Source organism: Lingula anatina, chromosome 5, assembly GCF_051362555.1.
Source record: "Lingula anatina isolate TDL-2025a chromosome 5, LinAna3.0, whole genome shotgun sequence".
Lineage (NCBI taxonomy): Eukaryota > Metazoa > Brachiopoda > Lingulata > Lingulida > Lingulidae > Lingula > Lingula anatina.
The window spans coordinates 21,944,149-21,955,459 of record NC_141771.1 but is presented as its reverse complement, the minus strand read 5'-3'; the positions used below and the strand labels follow the sequence as shown (position 1 = coordinate 21,955,459).

At 39.9% G+C, this 11,311-nt stretch overlaps 1 protein-coding gene across 2 annotated transcripts; it reads left to right on the top strand.

Annotated features, from left to right (window-relative positions):
- The first annotated feature begins 605 nt into the window (after positions 1-605).
- Positions 606-10,327, top strand: LOC106158198 (cytochrome P450 10-like). Of its 2 annotated transcripts, XM_087012984.1 has the most exons (10): positions 606-654; positions 1,435-1,710; positions 2,247-2,478; positions 2,988-3,175; positions 4,286-4,487; positions 5,898-6,060; positions 6,681-6,847; positions 8,216-8,297; positions 8,984-9,184; positions 9,652-10,327. In XM_087012984.1, the coding sequence occupies exons 2-10, from the start codon at positions 1,500-1,502 to the stop codon at positions 9,766-9,768; spliced, it is 1,563 nt and encodes a 520-aa protein (XP_086869110.1). In that variant the 5' UTR covers positions 606-654; positions 1,435-1,499; the 3' UTR covers positions 9,769-10,327. The 2 variants fall into 2 exon arrangements, with proteins under 2 accessions (XP_086869110.1, XP_086869111.1); XM_087012985.1 differs by lacking the exons at positions 8,216-8,297; positions 8,984-9,184; positions 9,652-10,327 and adding an exon at positions 7,617-8,195.
- Positions 10,328-11,311: the final 984 nt, after the last annotated feature.

The window sequence follows — 11,311 nt, the reverse complement described above, 5'->3', positions numbered from 1 at the left end:
ATGACGTCCCACAATGTACATGTACTTGTAAACAGCCAGGTGTTATGTTGCTGGGTACGGATCTAGACGCCCGAGACGCTGACTGAAGGAAAATGAATTAAGAGACTCTCGATCCTTTAAATATAACTTTTCCTGCCCCTTCCTACCGCCCCCCTCCCCCCATCCCACCAATCCCATCCCCCTGCAACATGATTGCCTGGCTTCTAAGACTTCTAACATGTTGCGAATGTACATATTTAAGTGTTAAGAGAAGCTGGACATGACTCACGCTATATGATTAAGGTGCCCACAATATGACACAGAGGGAACTTAAGGTCATTTAATGGTCATTATTTCCAGCTGACAAGGCACAAGAACGTTTACTTTAATATACTGGCTTACACTTCGGGTAAGAAAGGAAAATAAAAAAGATTCAAGTCAGTACTTAAGTGTCTGCTCACAAACGGTCAATATATCAATGGCCGTCCACTATTATATAACCGCCTAGCCAGTGAAAGTAAAAAGGCATACAAATAGGAACTCGTATGTTGATGCCAGGGAGTTAATCGTATCTGAAATAATTTTAATACATTTTTCTAAATTTGAAATAAATTTTTGTTTTCAGACGTGAAAAGATACATCGTGGTGCTTTTGGATGCTCAAGAAATATCTTTTGTAGGTATTTTTTATAATATGTCACTAGATTATACATTAATAAATAAAAGTAATAGCTATAAATGCGTCGACTATTTTAAAGTTGAATTACCTCCCAGCTTTATTACGAAGCATCGATTTGTTAGGGCGTCCTTATGAATATGCAAGCTATATCTGAAAGCTTGTTTTCATTGTTTTATCACTGGGCGACTTAATTCACCTCCCCAATATTGTCCGAAGCCCATTTTATACAGAGTTGACTACAGAGAGATTTAGAATAACAGATGTACAGCCGGATGTTCATGTATGCCATGTATATCAAGAGCGTCATTTCCCCGTGTCCACCACCGCGATACGTAAATAGTCCCAGTGCATTAAGTCAAAGACACCACATCCCTTCCAAATTTGAGAGCTCTTTGTAATTATGGAAATATTAATATCTTAAGACCGTGTTCCACGTACTGTTGGCATAATTTATTACAATTGACATAGAAAACAACAAAGATTAATATAATAATAAAAAGAAATGAAAACGAAAATATGCAAAATATACATACGCGTTGTTTAAATAATAAGTGTTTTTACGCTGTTCTCTGTGCTATTATAATTTAGATGGCAGAGTTGAGAGAGGAGTGGCCTCGTTTTGGATGAACCATTCATACATTTGGTTCTGCGGCTAAAACAGGTGTTTTGGTCTTTTTTTTTTTTTTTTTTTTTTTTTTTTTTTTTTTTTTTTTTTTTTTTTTGCTTTAGAATTGTAATTTTCCGCTTTAGACTGATTTATTTCTGAATGATTTCCAGCTTTTTCCTTCTCACAAGTAACCTCATTGTCTTCCTGTGTCGAGGTCTGTAGACAGAGGTCCAGGATGCCTGTATACCAGCCTGGGAGATGGACTAAATGTGGCCTGTACTATATCACCAGCCGGTCCTACACGACCTCCGCTACCAACAAAATCAAAGACCCGCCCACACCCCACGGGGCGGCTACACACGTACCTCCGGCACGGCCGCTGGAAGAAATGCCCGGACCAAAGGGCTTACCTTTGCTGGGAAACCTTCTGGACTATACCAAGTTTGGTACGCTCATCTTGTTCTGTCGTCTAGTGCGTTAGCCGGTCAGGTCAACTATAATTATAACAAGTTTGGTACGCTCACCTTGTGCTGTCGTCTAGTGTGTTAACCAGTCAGATAAACCATAATTATACCAAGTTTGGTACGCTCATTTTGTACTGTCTTCTAGTGTGTTAGCCAGTCAGATTAACCATTATTATACCAAGTTTGGTACGTTCATCTTGTACTGTCGTCTAGTGTGTTAGCCAGTCAGATAGACCATAATTATACCAAGTTTGGTACGTTCATCTTGTGCTGTCGTCTAGTGTGTTAATGGTCAGAAGAACCATAATTATACCAAGTTTGGTACGTTCATCTTGTGCTGTCGTCTAGTGTGTTAATGGTCAGGTCAACCGTAATTATACCGGTATAATTTACAAATATTCCTTTAGGTGTAGTAGAGTTGCGACCCTTCTTTATGAGATAAATACCGGTATATTTTTAATGTCTAAACTATAGTTTTATATTTAACGTGTAACATGAGAATTAATCCAATGTTTCAGGGAACAAAATAATATCTAAATTACACCTGCAGCTCGCTAAGGACTTTGAAAAATATGGAAAGATTTTCAAGGAAAGACTCGGGCCTAGTACATACATGGTTTACGTGTCCGACCCTGAAGATATTGCCACTGTGTTTAGAAAGGAGGGGCGTTACCCAGTCCGCGGGGCTTCGTTACCTTTGCTGGATGTTTATTACAAGCGCACAGGAAAACCTTTAAGTTTAGGGATGGGGTAAGGGAAGGAAAAGATCGTATTCAGAACAGTGGACTTACATATTCTCGGATCAAAAATGGCCAACCCACTGAATGCTTGTTGGGCAATCCCCGCGGGGAATCTATTCAGTGTCCAATCGAGAATTGAGCGGCAAGCTTTTTAGGAGGTCGCCATATTTCATCCGCGAATCTGTGAGTCCACAGTTCTGAGTGCGCCCATAGATCAACTTCTGACATTGCCATGGTGGTCTTTCCAATGTTACTGCTTTCCCGTGTCATTCCATTCTAGAAACATCCGAGTTTTATAGAAACGATTTTTCAGTGCTCTTTCACAATTGTATTTTTGATTGCTCATGAAAATTGCCTTTCTTGTTACTTATTATACATTTGTGTCAATTTTAAAGTTAAATTAATATAAAAATTTTTGACTATCGTGTCAGTCTGCCTATTCAGACACTTGTAATGCGCTAAGATATTGTTGTTACCTCTAGTTTTACTCAGTGAAAACATTTTAGTTTCTCTTTCAAGAGATGGCAAACAGTGGCATGACCGACGTACGACGACCCAGAAGAAAATGCTCCGGCCCCAAGCCGTGCAGCTCTACCTAAGTATGCAGTCCCAAGTCACAGATGACTTTATGGCTTACCTGCAGAAGATGGCCGAGGAAAAGACAGAGCTCGATATTCAGGCGGAACTGGTACAGTACGTCATGGAATGTAAGTTTCTCTTCACACATGTTTTCATGTTGCATAAGCACAAGCAAATGTGTACCTACATGTTTTGAAATGAGGAATGAACCGTGACTGCATTGAAAAGTGAATATATAAAGGAACGTTTGTTCCCCCACTTTTAATATATAACCACTACAGTGTTATTATTTTTGCGGAGTTTTTTCACATCGGCCGTTTCATTAAAGGGATAATAACTCTTCGTTTTGGCCAAAAATGAATTTTCCTGGGGTAAACAACAATTTTTCCATACTTACCAATGGTTTATGAATATATTTTTACATTCAAAGTTAGTCCCTGTTTTTTTTCTAAAAAAAAGCCATCAATGGAGGTCACATGGTCTAAAGACCAGCTAAGATATCAGAATATTAGTTATAACTGCCGTTTTTGTGGTAAAATAGAATTAATTATATTTCTATGAGTTGTTCACGATGTTTTTATTGTGAAATATAGATCTCACACAAAGAGTTGTTATCCCTTTAACCTGAAGCCTGTCGATTCACCGTATAGATCTTAAGGAAAAAAATAAGTATTATTACTGATGCATCTATGAAGATCTACTGAACAGATGTCATATATAATCCGTACTTTCGACTCCTAGGGATTGATAATACCCGAAGAAGGCCTAGGGGCCGAAAGCTCGGATGATATATATGACATCTGTAAAGAAGAGATGCATCAGTAATAATACTTATATTAACCTGAACCAGTCCATTTGTGCGGGTTTTTACATGCAATTACACTACTGGAATTTTATACCAGTCATAAGTTGTCCCTTTACTGACTTCCTACGTTTTATTTTTACTAATTAATCAGCCTTGTCGAGCGTCGAGGATCCGTTGGGGTTATTTACTAAGTTAATAGCAAAAGGCGAAAAAAAAAACAAAACAAAACGGATCAAAGTCCACAATGAGGAATACACTTACTAATAGTATTGTTTATTGGTAGTGATTTCTCTCATCCAGTTTAAATATATTTATATACTTTTGTGCTGGGAAGCTTCAGAAAAATGGTTATAACTTAGGTTAGAGTACAATGATTTTATTTCACTTTTTCCCTTTTTTAATAGCATAAATTTTATTTTTCCTACTTTTTTAGCCATTGGAACTGTATGTTTTAATATGCGACTCAACGTGCTCGGAGCTCAGTTGCAACACGATGCCAAGGAGCGGATGTTTATTCAGAAAAACGAAGAATTGTTTGCCCTCCTCGGTGATAACCTGTTCTCTTTGCCATTCTTTAAATGGTTTCCAACGCCTCTCTACGCCCGGTTTGAGGAACTGTACTCCTTTGTCTTACAGTAAGTACAAGGGTATGACAAAACCTTTTACACGCACTCAGTGGGATAAGTTGTGAGAGGAGATCTCTTTTATTTTAGATTATTTGGTGCTTTCCGTGATTGGGGAAAGATTAAAAGATAACTTCATACAAAATTTGACTGGGTATTTAACAATACAATCTACCCAAGCCCATGGGGATTCACTGCAGAATTTAGTCTTATCTCACAAATTAGCCACAGTATTAAACAACATAAAATCTATAAAAAATGTAATGTGAACGAGGAGACGAATTTTTTATATTCTCATATGCCCATTTAGGCAGAAATTTATCAAATCAACATTGGTCTAAAAGGTTGTCCCACCCCAAGTTTCATGTGCTTTTATTCATAAATGATTACATCACAAGAGCTAATTGCTATGAATGGTGGTTTTACCCTAACTAACATGATAAATGGTACGGAAAATTCAAACTAGCGGTTAAGATATCCATATTTAATACCATTTATTTACATTTATTACATGTACCCCCTCAAATCCGACGTTTCACTGTGACTTTCACAGAGTTAAAGAAATTTCCATAATATTGAAAAGAAACCGCCAAATGTCACGAAATTTACACACATTTAGCATTAAGATGTGCTCATTAAAGGTCACATGTCTAATAGCGTGTGTGTCTACCGCGTACTGTAATTATCTCCTGTAGACGGCGCGGCCTGCCTTTAACAATGATAACAAAGCTGTTTTGTGGAATATTGTCCCATACTCCTGAAGAGCTTGGGAGAGTTGGTCCACATTATTAGGAGTTTGGTTCTCCTTTGCACACTTCAATTCATGCTTAGTACGGTTAATATCAGGGCTCAAAGATGGTTGCTCCATCCTCTGAGCATTGGGTTTCTGCAACACATCACTCAGCAGGCGAGAATTGTGTGCAAGTGCACTCCCACGATGTACGAATATCCCTGAAGTCACCTCTTGCAAATGGAGTGAGATATTTGTTGAGAATATTTCAGTGAATTGGCTCAATGAAAATCACTATTTATAACAACTTTCACCTGTGATATGATCATGAATAAATAAAAGCACATGATACTGGACGTGGAACAACCTTTTTGACCAATGTTGTATTTCTGCTATATAAGGCCTAACACCCTAAAAACTATCAAATATTATTGTTGAACAATATTAACAAGTTTTATTAATTTATATATATTTTTTATAAATTATTCTATTTTCTTATATGGTATATTACTCTGATACGCCGTGCGCCTAAAAATGTTTTATAGAATGAAATGAATAGAAGTTACAATGTTTGAGCATGTTTACCAGTGAACGTGAAATATAAGCATCGTGCATCCAGAAAGTTGTATCCACCGACATGACTTCAGTTATCCTACATGCAGTTTGTTTGATTTTTGTTTTATTTCTTTCAGATTTTCAGCGGATCTTGTCGAAAAGAGTCTTGCGAAAGATGCCGAGTTGAGGGCTACGGAAGATAGTCCACAGCATTTCATTACCGACCTTGTCAAGGACGGCGAATCCATTGAAACCGCCTCGGATTCAGCCGCGGCACTCTTTATTGCAGGAGTTGAATCGGTGACTTGTTAAACATTTCCAAAATACATTTTTATTTCGTCATTTTGTTTGAAGTGCTTTAAGTTATATTTCTGGAGAAACACTCGCGGAAAAACTTTAAAATAGCAAATCGTATAACTGTTCTCTCTCTCTCTCTCTCTCTCTCTCTCTCTCTCTCTCTCTCCGTTCAGCAGTTTCCCTTTACGATTTCATATCATCTTTCAATGGGGAGCTCTGCTATGAGAAATTAAACGTTTGATATGGAGTCCAAAGCCAACATTGAATACGACGATTGCACAAGTAATACACTAACACGTTTAAAGAAGCCGAAAGAATTCGGAAAAAGTGCGTCAGAACAAAAGCATGATAGATGAATCTCCGACAGCACTAAAGCCTAAAGGCTTCCTCCCTAAAGGCTTCCTCCCCCCCCCCCCCCCCCCCCCCCCCCAAGAAACAGACACACCCCAGTGTAGGTCGTGGAGTCGGGAAAGATATCACATTCATTTTGAACTTATTCATACCCTTTTTACTATCAACATGTGATGACGGAATATGTCCTGATTTCCTGCGTACTTTTGGCCTTTTTTATCTTTAAGTTAGGCTTTGTGTCTATTTATATTTTCTGTTGCTTTCTGTTTCAGACCTCAAATAGCCTCGCCTTTTTAATGTACAATTTGGCTCGCAATCCAGACAAACAAGACAAATTAAGGGCCGAAGTGACCCGAGTGTTGCCGAGAGATTGTCACATGACCCCCGAACACCTCAATCGTCTGCCCTATATGAAAGCGTGTGTGAAAGAGTCTATGAGGTATGCAAAGTAAATCCTTAAGAGAACTACATTTATCAACATTTTTGGGGTATACAAGTGGTAAAACCAGAACTAGTTTAATTTACAACATTAGTCAAAAAGGTTGTCCCACTCAATTCCATTTGCTTTTATTTACAAATGATCACCTCACTAGTGTTAATTATTATAAACAGTGCCTTTTGTTCCAGATATCATATATAACCTAATAAATGGTTCGGAAAATACAAAATAGCAGTGAAAATATCCAAAAGTCATACCATTTATTTAAATTTTTGATATGTTCCCGTTAAGACCGATATTTCACTGTGGTTTCCACAAAGGTAAAGAAATGTTCAGTAAATTGAAAACTTACTACTGAATGGCATCAAATTTACATACAATTAGCATTAGGGTGTGCTCGTTTAAGATCACGAATCTAAAAGCGTGCGTGTATACCGGGTACTGCAATTATCTCCTGAAGGTGGCGCAGCTTGCTATGACAAATGTAACAATTCTGTTTTAAGGAATTTTGACCCAGTCTTCCTAAGGAGCTTGGTGGAGTTGTTTCAGATTATTAGGAGATTGGTTCTCCTCTACATAGCACACTCTTATTCATATCACGGGTGCTCAGTAAGGTTAGTATCAGGGCTTAAATATGGTTGCTCCATCTTCAGAACACCGAGTTTCTGCAACAAATGACTGTTGTCACAATGAAGTCACCCCTTGCATATGGAGCTAGATATCTGTTGAGAATGCTACAGTAAAATGTCCCTGTAACGTTCTGTTCCAGATGGAACAACGTACGAATATCATGGACTTGGGATGCTCCAAACGCGGACAGATCTGACACCTCAGGCGATATTATTCTCCACACACCCTTCCAAGGAGCATTCTGCACCATGTATATGGACCCTCATTTGACCATCAATGAGATATAAGAAATACATTGGTTCTTCAGCAAAACCAGCTTCATTCCAGTTATGGTTGACCAGGTTCCGGTGCCTCTGGGATCACTGAGCGTAACATTCTCAGCTCATATCTCACTCCATCTGCAGAGCTGACTTCAGGGTTAACTCCAGGCTTTATCATGACAACACACTTCCTCACAGTTTTCGTTTGCCCAGTGATTTGATGCAAAAACACAATGTTCGGAGGGAAGAACCACAACATTGAGCCCTGATATTAACCATACTGAGCACCTGTGGCATGAATTGGAGTGTGCAATGCAGATGAGAACTAACCCTCTAACACGCATGGTATTGGAAGTGGGACAACCTTTTTGACCATTGTTGTATATGAAGTAAATTGTTTTTTCTGCAGTGTGCAATATAGTCCTGCGTAGAGGAAATCTCTATTACGCTCTATTTTCATTTGTTATCGTGTTTTCAGGCTATCCTTCCCTGTAGTGCTTGGGGCGACGAGAATCCTGGCCGAAGACGCCGTTCTTGGAGGTTTTTTAGTACCAAAAGGGGTTTGTGGATATTTATTCTCACATCATAATGATGCAAGCGTGGTCTCGAACTAGACTTCAAGCCAAATTAACCGTGCACGTTCTCTTAAAGATACATACAAAGTCAATTTCTTCTCATAAAAACCAACCAAATGCCAGCATTTAGTTTCAAGTAGTATAACTAAGAGAATTACCAAAAGGCTTTGTTTAATTTTACCCGAAAGTGATGTTTGAACAGATTTTTCTGCTAGCATTCTATGCTGTATGTCAGTGGGGCAGAAAAGTAGGTCATGAAAGTAGGTTAAATTGACAACCAAAAATTTAAAGAAAGGAGCACTCTAAAGCTCTTTAATGGCTGATCGGGTGATTTATTCAGTTTATCCCTTGGCATGTCGAATTTATTAGGGTTGTATAAGAAACTAGTAGAAGTGGTTTACATGTGTTACTGGGAATCCACGCTCCACCGATGCTCGGTTCGTATGTACCTTTAAGACAGAAGAAGTCTTAACACTTACCTAAACCGCCACAACTTTTTTGAAATGCTCCCATTGGGTAACCACATTCTCATCTTTAATAAGTTTTAACATGAAAGTAAATTCGTAATTTTAACTTTCAGTATACCTGTTTATTGTAAGGCGGTGAGTTGGCGCTGATTGGGTGTAATGTTATGCTCAGTCACGCGGCTGATCATTCCTTCTTTCTTTCAGACCTGTGTGATAAACTGTAACAACACCTCGTGCTTGCAGTCCGAGTACTTTCCTAACCCTCACGCCTACTCTCCTGAACGCTGGATGAAGGAGGACAACGTGCAGCCACACCCTTACCTCCTGCTGCCCTTCGGCCACGGCCCCAGAATGTGTATAGGAAAACGGTTCGCAGAACAGCAGATGTACATTGCTATCAGCAAGGTATCGACCCCCCCCCCCCCCCTGCCTCTCGTCTCTCTTTTCCCCTCCTCCCTCTATCTCTCTCTCTCTCACACACTTTTTCTGCTATACATACAAGCACATTTTCTGCTACACACTCTCCTTCATATTTGGACAAGAAAACAACGTAATTCACTTCATCTTATTTAGATATGTGGATACAATTCATTAGGTATTTATTTGATATTATATTTTCCTTCGACAAGCCCTAGTTTGCGCATGGGCAATCGTGTTTACCTTAAAGGAGGCCTTTCCAGATTTCCCCGCCAAATTAAATTTTCTCCTTCTCACGAATCACCTACCTACGTGCTTTATACCATTTCTAAGTGCTATGTTATTGCTACGTTTCATGCAGGAAATGTAGAGATAAAATTCATGTATTTGAGGACATTTTCCATCACGTATAGTTTACCTTTTATTTCACCATTTCATTCTCTTTCTCTCTTCAGCTTGTCCAAAATTTCACGATACAACACACGGGCTCGGAGGACATTGGGATCACGTATACTATATTCGGGAAACCAGACGAACCTCTTGGTCTAACAGTCACACCAAGAGGTGACTAGACAGCGTTCTGCAGGAAAAGCGCTGACGAACTGTACGTTTCACTTTGGTATTCAAAGGTACGGGCTTAACCAGGCTGTGGCAAATGGGAGAAGGGGAAAGTTTTAAAAAATCACACAAGGAAGCGAGAGAAATACAAAAAAGTGGACGCTTTTTCCATAATATGTAGGGTACAGGGTTGTAGCAATGGCTAGTTTTCCTCGTCTCATTCTTTTTCCTTTGTTTTAATATTAATTGTGTTCATGCCATTTGAATTATATAATTGTGCCTAAATAAGTACACTGTACTATTTGTCGTTAAGCGTTTATTGGTCCAACTTGACAATGATCGCTATCTGAAACAGTCTACATAAATAATAATCCTATATCTCCCCCCAAGTCTTTAGGTTCACTGATAACCAAAGTCAGCAGAAATACTGAAATGTTTCAGTGATCCATGAGAGGTCACTAGTGTGTAAACAAGTAAACTACAGTCCCAGTCTTGTCCCATTTCAGGGGGTGAGGGCTTGTCTGGTTCTGGATTCGGACACGGTCCCCTATTGCAAGGGTTACAAGTCTCTTGGTGTGCATATGGCGATTTCTGAGCGCTTCCTCCCTAGCCTTAAGGGTCACTTGCCAAGTGGTGTGTGGTTTATATCTTCCTGGTGGAATGGGGATGAAATTACGGATGGGGTGCCCAAAGACGCACATTGCCGGTGAGAGTTTGGTGTCTCTGTCTGTGGTGTTCCTGTACTGAAGCATAGCACGCTGAAAGCTGTCCATGTCCAGGTCACCATTAGGGCTGGTATTGTCTGTGATGAGGCGTTTTACGTTTAATTCCAACTTCAGCACGGCATTTACTATGGGGAAAGGCTACTGATGACATACGATGATGTACACCCCAATCAGAAAGAAACGTCTTGGTGGCAGTTGATGTGAACTCCCGTCCCCCATCTGAGGATAGCTCATCGGCTATGCCAAAGGTGACAAAGGTCCCTCGAAGAGAAGCTAACAGGCCAGCCGCTCCTTGGGATGCTCTCTCCGAAATCGGCCAGGTGGAATACCGATCAACGATGAAAAGGTAGTAATTACCCATGTAGTGGAAGTAGTCAGCACAGATGCACTGGAATGGGTAGTCAGGATACATCAATGGTGTCGGAGGGGCACTCGGTTGGGAGGGGGTCATGCGGTTGCAGTGGTTGCAACCTGTTCTGGTGGATATTATTTCGGGTGTAATGCCAGGCCAGAAGATTGAGGACTCGGCTCTGGTTATCATAGAGGAGATCCCCTGATGGGCACTGTGCAATGTAGAGAGGACGTCTTGCCTTAATGCAGATGGGATGACTACACGGTCTCTATACAACACAACTCCGTCGATTGTGCTGAGGTCCTCCTTGAACTGATAATACTCGTGAAGCTTCATGGGGAACTCTTGGTGGCTCTCTGGCAGACCTGAGGTTATTAAGTCTACTAGCATAGCCATATCTGCATCACTTGTGGTTGCTGAGCGTACTCTGTCCCAGGTCACTGATTTCAAGGTGATGGATGCCAGAGAAGATGTAAGTGC